Source organism: Scleropages formosus, chromosome 2 (assembly GCF_900964775.1).
Source record: "Scleropages formosus chromosome 2, fSclFor1.1, whole genome shotgun sequence".
NCBI lineage: Eukaryota > Metazoa > Chordata > Actinopteri > Osteoglossiformes > Osteoglossidae > Scleropages > Scleropages formosus.
The window spans coordinates 38,378,490-38,390,942 of NC_041807.1; the positions used below are offsets into that span (position 1 = coordinate 38,378,490).

General features: G+C 40.7%; 1 protein-coding gene across 1 annotated transcript; it reads left to right on the forward strand.

The window, feature by feature from the left end:
• Positions 1-3,986: 3,986 nt before the first annotated feature.
• Positions 3,987-10,493, forward strand: LOC108922342 (tumor necrosis factor receptor superfamily member 14-like). The gene is made up of 10 exons (XM_029249788.1): positions 3,987-4,204; positions 5,623-5,744; positions 7,353-7,452; positions 7,535-7,660; positions 7,763-7,918; positions 8,029-8,116; positions 8,289-8,475; positions 8,951-9,038; positions 9,319-9,363; positions 9,546-10,493. Exons 2-8 carry the CDS (start codon positions 5,709-5,711, stop codon positions 9,017-9,019), a joined length of 762 nt encoding a protein of 253 aa, XP_029105621.1. The 5' UTR covers positions 3,987-4,204; positions 5,623-5,708; the 3' UTR covers positions 9,020-9,038; positions 9,319-9,363; positions 9,546-10,493.
• The last annotated feature ends 1,960 nt before the right edge of the window (positions 10,494-12,453 follow it).

Consider the following 12,453-nt stretch of genomic DNA (forward strand, 5'->3'; position numbering starts at 1 on the left):
TTATATAATGCTTTGCTGGAGAGGAGGGGAACGCGAGTGATGTTGGGCCTTGGGGAAGACATTTGGGCCCGAATTCAGCCAAAGGAGCTCGACAATAGGCTGCAGGATATAAACTGGCAGTGCCTCCACGAAAGACTACCCGTAACGGAGAAACTTTATAGGTTGACCGGACGTCCCGACTGCCCGCGACCCCAGTGTTTGGGTGCGGAAACGATTAAGCACGTTTTTTGGGATTGCGGTTATGCCGGGACAGTCTGGTCACTGGTTGAGCCATTGTGCGGGGAGTTAGACGGCGAGATGGCATTGACTTTTGATGATCATGAAGGGACTGTCCCCCAAGGTAAGCAAAGCAACGTCTGGTAGGATATGGTTGATTGTGAGTATAGCTGCACTGGTTCAATGACAGGGATGGCCACGCCTCATACTGATGTCTTCTACCATTTATTCAGACACGGTGAAAACTACAAAAAACAAAGACATAAAAATATTCAAGCATACGTCTTTCACACACTTTAAATTCTCTCATATTAGTGTTCGTTAATACACCAACACGACCATGTTTTTACAACGGAAGTATAATTAACACGATAAATACGCACAAAACAGTCACATTTGTTCACATAAAGCAAATCAACAGACATTATAACACAAGAATATAAACTAAATTAAAGCGACAATTACCGTGTGCGCCCTTTGAACCTTATGCAGAAAATGTCGCTTCAGAAGTTGTGCTTCGGTGCTGCACGTCCTTCCTCCGCATCCATAACACCTGACCCACAATTCAACATTCCCTCTCTCGATTAAACTCGGATCACGTGACCCATTAAAATCTGCATTTAACAACCCAAAGAGTTACATTCTTAATATCACACGACATTTATTACATTTTAATGATTTGAAAAACTGACCAAACTCGAAAGAAATTTATAAGAAAAAATGAACCAGACTCTCAAACCTGTCTTTGAGACAGTTACAGTGAGTTTGACAAAGAGAATTGTGGAATGCACGCATTAACCTTGTCTGAAAGAGGTTGAAAACAGGAGCCTATGGTTTAGTTAGTTTGCCTATCAGCCTCATGTGGGTGCGGACGATACCGTCGCCTATCTGCTGCAGCGAGCTCATTCTCTCTTGGATGGTAGTAGCAGCACTGTGAGGATCATGTTTTTTGACTTTTCCAGTGCCTTTAATACCATCCAACCTCTTTTGTTGAGTGAGAAGCTGCTGGGGATGGGTGTCAGTGCATCTACGGTCTCCTGGATCTCTGACTATCTATCTGTCAGACAGGCCTCAGTTTGTACGGCTGGGGAGCTTCCTGTCTGATGTGTTGGTTAGTAACACAGGAGCGCCACAGGGAACCATCCTGTCACCATTCCTGTTCACTCTGTACACCTCCGATTTTCAGTATGATACTGAATCATGCCACTTGCAGACGTTCTCTGATGACTCTGCAGTGGTGGGGTGTATTAGAGATGGACAGCAGTTGGAGTATAGGCACCTGGTGGATAACTTTGTGGAGTGGTGCAGCAGGAATCATCTACTCGTAAATGTCAGGAAGACCAAGGAGATGGTCGTCGATTTTAGGAAGACAAGAACTGCAGTCAGACCCATAAAGATCCTTGGGGAGGAGGTTGAGTGTTCAGAACCACAAGTACTTAGGTGTCCACTTGAGCAGCAGTCTGGACTGGAGGGACCATACTGATGCTGTGTACAAGAAGGGAATGAGCAGACTCTATTTTCTGAGAAAGCTCAGATCTTTCAATGTGTGCAGCAAGATGCTGGAGATCTTCTACCAGTCTGTTGTTGCGAGCACCATCTACTTTGCTGTGGTCTACTGGGGGAGCGGTATCAACGCCAGAGATGCAGGCAGGATGAACAAACTCATCCGTAAGGCCGGTAGCATCATTGGACAGAACATGGAGACGTTTGAGTCGGTGAGGCATAGGAGGTCACTGAACAAACTGCTCTCCATCATGGACATTCCATCCCACCCACTTCACAGCATACTGCAGAGACAGCGAAGCTCATTCTTTAATAGACTCATTCAGCTCCGCTGTCATAAAGAACGGTTCAGGAAATCATTCCTACCGTTCACAATAACACTGTACAACAGCTCACCTCTGTGTGACAGATGAACTATTCAGCACCACCCACACCCTTTCAGAACTGCTTGTCCCATACAGGGTCACGGGGAACCAGAGCCTACCCAGTAACACAGGGCATAAGGGGAGGGGACACACTCAGGACGGGACGCCAGTCCGTTGCAAGGCACCCTAAGTGGGACTCGAACCCCAGACCCACTGGAAATCAGGACCGTGGTCCAACCCACTGCACCACCGCACCCCCCTATTCAGCACTATTGTTAGTTCATTTTATTACTACTCATAATTATTATATTACCATTCTGCACAACTTGCACTATATACTGTTGCACTACTTGCACTACATACTGTTTTGATTGATTTATTTAATATACTTATCTATTATTCCTACAACTGTATATATAATTGTACATATTTTTATCTTGTATTTTTCCACTTGTTTTTATATTTTTTTTTATATTGCAAGTATTTTCAGACTTGTGTTCTGCTGTAACATAATTTCCCTTGTGGGAGATCAATAAAGTATATCTATCTATCTATCTATCTATCTACGGTGACTTTTTGAAAATTCGAGCTGAACTGAAGTTCAGAATAAAGTGGGATGTGATTGCTTGGGGTTACCACGAGGCAAAGGATAGATAGAAAGGCCTCGTGGAAAAATGTGTCCGAAGCTCTGAGGATGGACGTCTGCTTTATGGAACTGCATTCTTTTAAAACATATTGTACTTTCTTGTGTCTTACCCCTTTGTATATTTATTTTCTTTTATATTTGTTTAATGTGTGGCTTTTATTTGTATAGTATTTTATTCACAGATTTTAGTAGTCTTGTGTTATTAGGTTTGTACACTTTTAACTAATCCATTCTTTTAATTTGTGTGGGTTTTATTTGTAGAGCATTTTATTTACAGATTTTAATGGCCTTGTTTTATCAGATTATTTTGTGCACTTTTTTTTACCTTTTATATTGATGACTAATCATGTGTATATTTGCTTTGTATCTATTTGTCTGGTTTTAGGGGTATGATAAAGTTTTATAGTGCAATTTATAAGTGTTTTATGTCTTTCGAAGGATGCATGTATGTGACATGATGACTTGGGTTGAGCTGCTATTGGGGGACAGTCCTTTCGTGGGTATGTTGGTGTGGGGAAGACATGGGTCAGTTATATATTTTTTGAAGCCAAGAAGGGGGATTGTTATGGGAAAGACTTTGTCACTCTCTTGATAATGTATTTTATGTAATGGCTGTTTAGTAATTTTTGTTGACCAAAAAATGGTTTGGGGTTCGTTCGACTGTGGATTTTTTTTGATGTTTTTTGGTTGTGTATTTTATTGATAACTTTATAAATAAAGTTTAATTAAAAAAAAAAAAAACACCCAAGCGGTACTCGAATCCCAGACCCACTGGAGGGCAAGCATTGGCCAAACCCGCTACGGCACCGCGCCCTTTCTCTTAGGGGAGCTGCACAGATTTGTGTGGAGTTGAATCAAACAAAATGAGCTTTTCTTACAAATCAACTTACTGTCACAGAGATACAATGTATCTGAATAGAAACAACACCGCGGTAAAGGAGCAGTAATTTACTGTGAATGTCTGGGGTACAGGGGGGCGCGGTGGCGCAGTGGATTGGACCGGGTCCTGCTCTCGGGTGGGTCTGGGGTTCGAGTCCCGCTTGGGGTGCCTTGCGGTGGACTGGCGTCCCGTCCTGGGTGTGTCTCCTCCCCCTCCAGCCTTACGCCCCGAGTTGCCGGGTAGGCTCCGTGACCCCGTATAGGACAAGCGGTTCAGAAGGTGCGCGTGCGCGCGCGCGGGGTACAGCGATCTGTTCATTGGACGCGTTAATCTGGAGGGGCGGCACTACTAGGAAAGAAAAAAAACGAATGGCCTCTTTCTTTGGTGCAATTTTTTTTTGTATTCCCGCTTCTCATTTTCGATATTTCAATTCTGTAGAGACAGCAACACGGATCATGGTGTGTTATTGATATTTTCATAATATTACAAGTGTTTTGTAGTGGTCGGCGGTCGCGGAAACGTCGTCAACAGGTGGGGAGGGACATGCGGTACATCAGTCCTGACTCCTGTCCGTCTGTCCGATTCTTCACACAGGTATTAACTATTACTAAGTATTACTGTAAAATTGGAACTGTACTGTCTATCTATTGGGCATCGAGTCGGTCGTGATGTGTTTGGTTAAAACGTGATTTAATGGTGCCCTTCTGTTATGTGCACATCTTCTTGCGTTTTTTCCCTCTCCCCGCCGTCCTAGCCGCATAGTCATAGTGATAGTGAAATTATTATTAGTGTTGTTGTTGTTGGTCGTTACAGTCTTACAGACTGTTGCTATAACTCAGAGTTTCAGCGTCCATGATTTTACATTTCAGAGCGACGTGTCGTGTTTTATTTATGTACAGAGAGTACTGTGTATGATCATAATGACTGAATCGTGAAATATTTCATTGTTCCCCGTCCTTCAGTTCACTTCACAAGTTCTACTTGAACGAACATGTTGATTTTGTATGTGGTTCATTTGTAATATTTCTGAGAAAGACAGTGAATGATTGAACGATTAGTGATGGTGTTTTTTCGGAGCCGCCGGTGTCTCCCCTGCAGTGCAAAATGGAAAAAACTCAACTTTCCGAACGGCTAAATTCTGAACCGTGTTATGTTACTCGTAATAAAATAAACTTACTGATCATCTAAGGTCGGTTTCCTGTCAGGCATCAAAGAATCTTCTTTTTCAACTTACTCAGCAAAGAATTAAAACGCCTACATCAAAGTAAAGCGTTGCTCATGTTTCCCCGTAACTTCCGTAAATTGTGTTAATTTTCCCGCTTAAACTTTTACCGCATTACTTTGTCCTCTCACCATTAGTCATTATTGAGGGTAATTCCAGGGAGAGCACTGGAACAAACTGAAAATTTCCCCCATGAAAATAAAGGAAAAAAAATAATTTTATCACCTAGTTTTTTACGTAAAATCTCCAGGAACAAAGGAATTTAAGACCGGGCTGAAGAGAACAGTTTTTGGTGTGAATCATGCTTTTTGGGTAAATGAAGTATACATTCACTTTGTTTTTATATGCTGTATTGGCCAGAACAGAACCGCACTACGGATGATTCCTGAACGTCTGGGGTTTATTAAGGTTTTAATGAATAAGACGTGCTGCTGACTCCTCCACAACCGCAGACACAAACATTTTTAACAACAGCTGCAAGAACGCGCTCGAACTTTCAACCGACGTTTCCTCTCTGGCTCCCACGCATGCGCAGTCACACGCATTCTCCAAATAACACGCTTACATACAGAACAACAATCCTCTGTAACTAAAAGCAAATGAAAGAATAAAACACAAACGTATCAACTTACCAATTAAATAACAAATACTGCAAAGTATTACCATATAATATGTTGTAGATACTTACCAAAGCTAAATTACCAGTAGCATTTCAAAAATATTAATGACATTAAATCGGGGCCTTACAGATTAACCTTGTTCAAACCATCATGTATCGTGTTTATTGAAGTTCTCAGGTTTCCCCCATGAAGCTCAATCGTGGAAGATACACATTCCGGTTTCAGCCTCAGGAGAGAAGAATTAACAATAAAATCAATGTGTTCGGACAGACAGATCCTGAAAACACTTGTGGTGAGTGAGTAATGGTCATGATGGCTGATTTCAAGTACAAAAACTCTACAGTTTGTCATCAAGTACAATTGTAAGTTTTACTCAGACCAGTTTAACATCATAATAAATGTACTTTCAGTATGAGTGGGTAGAAAATGTTCTTTTACACTTTCAGCCAGTTATACAAATTTAGAGTTCAAAAATAGCAATGTCACTTATAGTATTCACACAGATGTATTACTGAAACATCCCAGTATGGACTTGGGGGTATGGAACTCACAAGCAGAGTGAAAATGAGCACACAGAATAAATTAGGAACCAAAGTGCAGATGTGATTGGAGAAACATGGAGCAAAGTGAAGCACAGGGCATGTTAAACGTGGACCATGAGTGGAACAGGACAAGCAAATCAGAACATGACTTAAACAGGTTCGAAACACAGGAGCAGGACAGGGCTACAGTGGACAAGCACAGAGAAGACAGAAATTCAGCACTGGAAGGACAAGACACTGCCAAGACCATTCAAAACCAGCCCTCCTAATCCCTCTAGAACCACAGACTATCCCAAACCCCACAGCTCTGTAGGCCTTTTGTTTGCCTTTCATAGCTTCTTCTCCAGTTGTATCACTGGGAACAGCTGCACTGTTTTCTGCCAGATAATTTGGGCCCAAACCTCTGCTGTTTTTTTCTTTCATCGCTGCTCATAGCAGACATGACAGCCAACAGAGTCCACAGAGAAATGGCAATAGCTGATATGACTGTAATGTTACTATGACACACAAAACGGTGGATTTCTCAAGTAGAGCAGCTGTGGTTCATGTTACCAAAGTGAGTGCAACGGTTTTACTTCATTCCTCAGCACTGAATCCACAGTTAAACTGAAACTGGTGTAACAAAATGACACTAATTTCAGTAAAATGTGGTAGAAGTTTCTATGCAAGAAAAATGGTGAGAAAGTCAAAGCAGTGATGAACACCATGGGAACCTCAGTCTTTAGTGAATGCATATTTTTCACAACTATTTCATGCTATATCTACTTCTTTCAAATGTCCAGTCCTTTATTATTAGTGCACTTTCTGATACTGGGTTCTCAAACAACCATATCTTCCCTTCATGCAAATTTATCATGGATAGGCAAGTCTGTGGTATATTACATCTGGCAAAAATGTAAATTCAGCAGAAATTCAGTTACTGAGTTTCAAATTCAGCTTGCATAGTCAGTAGTGCAAGGCCATTTCTCTGCAGTAATTTGAGCAATGCTTACTGGTATTTCCTAAGAGCACTTCATCATTTATCCAGTGTCATTAAATAATCACCCAGTAAAACTGGTATTTCATCGAGATAAGGAAATCTAACTACAAGTGGCAACTACAAGCAGTATTGGCACAGTGTTTTGAAAACAGTGAACAGTAAAAACCAATGTGCAGAAACCTCACTCTGAAATGCACTTTTCTATATATAAAAATGCATTTGGGTCATTGTGGCTCTGATTTTCTGAACATGGAACTAAATTTGAAATAAGAAACAGCACCTACAGGTACACTGGAAACACATGTCATTTAATTAATATTTGATTTTTGATACCCAGATGAAACCTGGATATATCATAACATTTTTTCTCCTTTCTCAGATGGTTTCAGTATTTCTCCTGCCCCTCAGCTGTGTCTGTAAAGGATGTAAAGCAGCTGAATATAAAATAGGTCCGGAGTGCTGTCCTATGTGTGCACCAGGTAAGTGTGCAGTTTCTTACTAATGTATCATTGACTTGTAAATTGAAAAGTGCTGCAAATAACCCATGTTGTACTATTTTAGGGTTCCATGTGTACAAACACTGTACAGAACGCACCAGTACCTCCTGTGTTCCCTGTACTGGATCCACTTTCACTGACAAACCAAACGGTGTTACTAAATGTGGTCCCTGTACCCTGTGTGACCATGGTGAGGATACCAGTGCTTCTGTCAAGTTAATAAATGTATCTCTTATTATTTATTTTATTTCGTATGTCCATTCTAATGTTCGTTATTACTCCATTTTTTCAGGTCTTAGTTTGAAGACAGTGAAGGAGTGTAAACCCTCTTCAGACGCAGTGTGTGGAGCCCTGGAAGGGAACTATTGTATTGATCCTTATGAAGGAGGATGTAGAGCAGCAAAGGAACACACAACCTGCAAACCTGGACACTTCATCAGACACCCTGGTCTGACTGGACTTTTCATATTTTTGTATTAAATGAATAGCCATGTTTTGTGTGTTCCTGAGATCCCTTTCAATGTTTTATAAAACATTTCCTGTTCTTTAATACTGTAGGAACAGACTCTACTGACACCGTGTGTGAAATCTGCCCTGAAAGGTCTTTCTCAAATGGATCTTCAATCTCCTGTACACCACACACAGAGTAAGTGTCATTCCTGCTCGGAGTATTACATTTAGATTTGAATTCAAAGTGATTTAAAAATTTTTACTTATTTCTTTCGCTATTTACCTATTTTGTTAAAATTTGTTACAAATAGATTTAATGTATGAAATGTGAATTTTTCTTTTTATGTTTTCATATGTGTTTTTCACAGTTGTGAATCCAAAGGACTTCCTACAATCAAACCAGGAGACAGTGTGTCAGACTCTCAGTGTGGAAATAAGAGTTGGGAGATGATCGTATTTTTGAGTTTACTAGGAATGTCAGTAGTATTACTAGCTGGAGGAGGAGTAATAGGATATTTTTTTTATATCAAAAGAAAAAGAAAACAACCTAACCGGGTAAGACAAGTTTGGTATTTTTGTGCATGGTAAAAATGTGATATATTCAGTGTTTTCCCATAAAAATGAACAATAAGCTTCTTTCTGACATCAACTGGAAACTTTTTAAAATCACTGGAGTGTTAAAATATTCAATGAATAGTGTTGAATATTGTTGAATAGACCGAATTATTTTAACTCTGAAACACAGTGATGTGTGAACTTGTGTGTTAACATAATTATGGTTATGGTATTAATTATTAAGCTAATTTATTACTTTTAGTATCTGTAACTGTCTCAGAGACAGGTTTGAGAGTCTGGTTGGTTTTTTTGTTAGAAATTTCTTTCATTCCAGTTTGGTCAGTTTTTCAAATCATTAAAATGTAATAAATACCATGTGATATTAAGAATGTAACTCTGGGTTGTTAAATGCAGATTTTAATGGGTCACGTGATCTGAGTTTAATTGAGAGAGGGAATGTTGAATTGTGGGTCAGGTGTTACGGATGCGGAGGAAGGACGTGCAGCACGGAAGCACAACTTCTGAAGCGACATTTTCTGCATAAGGTTCAAAGGGCGCACACGGTAATTGTCACTTTAATTTAGTTTATATTGTGTTATAATGTCTTGATTTGCTTTATGTGAACAAATGTGACTGTTTTGTGCGTATTTATCGTGTTAATTATACTTCCGTTGTAAAAACGTGGTCGTGTTGGTGTGTTAACGAACACTAATATGAGAGAATTCAAAGTGTGTGAAAGATGTATGCTTGAATATTTTTGTCTTTGTTTTTGCAGCTATAGTATCTTTAAAAAAATTGTCCTACTTATAAGTGAAATTAAAGTGACTTTTGCTATTGTAACAGGAAAACCCAAAGGCTGTCCCTATGATGACATAAAGATCAACTCAGGTGAGACATTGTAACACTAACAAAGTCAAAGAAAGTGATTCACTGATGTAATGCTGTCTCTAGTTGACATAAATTTTAATATTGGTTCTGAAAAGACTGAGACTAATAACTGCTCATTATTGTTTACTATTAATAAGCTTATTTTGTGTTTACCTTTAAGATCAGTTTATTTCTTTCCTCAGATTCAGTCAGAGATCAACAAGAGCAGTGAAAAACCCACCAAGAAACCATTTACCACACTGGACACTTGAATCTGGGACTGATCTGGGATCAGTTAGTGGCCTTTCAGAGGACCTCAGTTTTCACATCTTAAGGCATAAAAAAGAAGAGGAGGAAAAAGATGGAAAATGTAGGAAATAATATTTGGTGAAAACTGCTGAACACATGTTTTTGAAAGGGTTCCACAGATGAATTATGGGTAATGGATGGCCAAAGACACATTTCCAGGAGGATCTCTGGTTCATACCATGACCGCACCTTGCATCTTGTTTACACCAGAGAACAGAAGTGTGTACTTTAACTGTCCAGCTGTGTAACCCTGCCCAGGTCTTGCAGAGAAGCCAAAGTTATCATCCATGGACCGCCATGACATATGAGCTCATCGAGGAGTTCCACTTCTGCTCCATTCTTGATGGCAACAGGACAACTTGGTTTACATCTGAGAACCACCGAGAGAAGGTCACGCATTGATACGTTACATTTACTGAAGACGGTCGCTGCTGGTCTTTGTGCCTTTAGACTCTAACTGAAGGAACACCAACAAACAGTGCTTGACATCAAGACACTGGACAGAGAAACAGCACGTTGTGGTCACGCTTCCATCACATGTGACATCTGGTACAGGCTCAACTTCCTCTTTTTCAAATGCAGTAAACTGTTTCTGGATACAATTCAGTATTCATTCCTTTTTCTCTTTGGCTGTTTTGTGATAAAACCATTGTTTATTGTTCGCTGTGTGCGTCTCCCAGTACAAAGTATAATAAAACAGCAGCAGAAGTAGGACAAGCAGTACAATTTACAGTTCTAAACCCGAAACAAAGGCAGCAGCCGGAACCACTTCGGACTCTTGACAAGATCACATATTTTTGTGAATAACACAATGTGTTAATATTTGTTTCAATGTGATATTTTAATAATAGATTTTGTATCAATGTAAATATATATGTATGTATACTGTATACTGCAACCTTCAAATCCAAAGGCAACAGCTGTAACCACAACACCACCAGCTGCCTCTGCTCTAGTGTGTACACACACACACACACACACACACACACACACACACACACACACACACACACACACACACACACACACACACACACACACACACACACACACACACACACACACACACACACACACACACACACTTTCTCAGGGTGTGGAGGGGGAGGGGGGACACCCAGGATGGGATGCAAGGCACCCCAGGTGGGACTTGAACCCCAGATCCACCAGAGAGGAGGACCCGGTCCAACCCCCTCCCCCCGCTCTAGTAATATAGTAATTATATATATAGTTACTATTATACACCATTTATGGTATGTCTGCTGTGACTCACTGGAGATGCATGATAACCAAACAAGAAGAAGACTGATGACCATGTTCTAGAAGCGCCTATGAAACACCGACATTTCCCCCTACCCGTGTAGTATTAGTTGCTTTCTGACTTCTTCCAAACATCTCTTCAAGTGTGTCTTGATATCTTAATTTTGTATGTGCTATTTACTATTTGTATTCATCTCTGAAACATCAAGGTAGGATCAGAAATATCAAAATAATCTTAACTGGAAGAGGTTTAAACCCTTTTTTTTAGCAACAGTGTTACTGACTTGTTTGTTCTAGACAACTGGCATCCCAGATGTTTGTGCTTTAAAGCAATTTGAATATATTTTTGTTAACTACTGACTGATCAGATTCAGTCAGATCCAGCAAGCTATAAAACAAGGTAATTCGTTACACTTTTTAGGATAATTGAATTTGACATAGAAAGAACTGCAATGGGGGGGTGCGGTGGTGCAGCAGGCTTGGAAAGGGCCTGCTTTCTGGTGGGACTGGGGTTCGAGTTCTTGCTGGGTTAGGTTCCAGTTTGCCGTCACCCTGCTTGGGATAAGTGGTTTCAGTCAGTGTGTGTGTGTGTGTGTGTGAATTGCAATGTTGAGGTATGCAGTTGATTTTATACTACATGTTTTACACCAAAGTTTGATGCCATTTTTGATTTGAGGGACAAAGTGGATTAAGGGACAAAGGGACAGGCAATACTGATGCTTTAATACTTTCCCTGGTGCAAAGTTACACTGCGGTACAATACTGAACTTTGATTATACTGTCCCTCAACTATCTGCTGTTGTGAAGTTCCAAACTCAATTCATTGTACCGTAAAACTGAAGAAAGCCTCAAGGAGAAATCTGCGCTTCACTGTCCATGTCTCTCATTTTACGGGGCACAAATGTGCTGTTCAGGTTCATGATGTTTGTGGACTTTTTTCAAATACGCGCCAAGTTTATTATTAGATATTTTCCGTATGTGATTTAAAAAAGTCCCACAGCAACCTGACCTTTGGGTTCAGGTGTGGATTTAAAGCTCTGAGGTGTGTGGGTGACATGGTGCTGCGGGGTTGTGAGAGGCCATAGGTGCGATCCTCCCTCAGCCTCTGTCGAGTTTCCATGTCCTCCTAACGTCACTGTGAGTTTCCACCAACAGTTCAAAGATATGTTTTTCAGGTAGACTGATGACTCCAATGTATCTAGCAGTGTAAGTCGCCTTGGTGAATAAGGTGTGTGGGCTGGTAACTCTGCATAGTTCATTCACATCTGCTAAATGACTAAACGTTTCCTTGATCAGTTGGTTGATTGAAAAGGTGTTACAGCTTCTTTAAAACATTTAGAAACACTGAGTTCAGCTGAGATTTATGGAAAGATTGGTCATAGAAGGGGGCGCAGCGGGTGTAGCCGTTTCCTGCTGTCTGGTGGGTCTGGGGTTCGAGTCCTGCTTCGGGTGCCTTGTGATGGACTGGCGTCCCATCAGGGCTGTGTCCCCCCCTCTTTGACCCTTGCGTCCTGTGTTGCCGGATTAGGCTCCAGCTCGCCG

Excerpts from the sequence above, each read along its gene's own strand:
- LOC108922342 (XM_029249788.1), top strand. The coding sequence starts at position 5,709 with ATGTGTTCGGACAGACAGATCCTGAAAACACTTGTG. Across the intron at positions 5,745-7,352 it reads AGATCCTGAAAACACTTGTG|ATGGTTTCAGTATTTCTCCT; the intron begins GTGAGTGAGTAA and ends CTCCTTTCTCAG. Across the intron at positions 7,453-7,534 it reads CTGTCCTATGTGTGCACCAG|GGTTCCATGTGTACAAACAC; the intron begins GTAAGTGTGCAG and ends GTACTATTTTAG.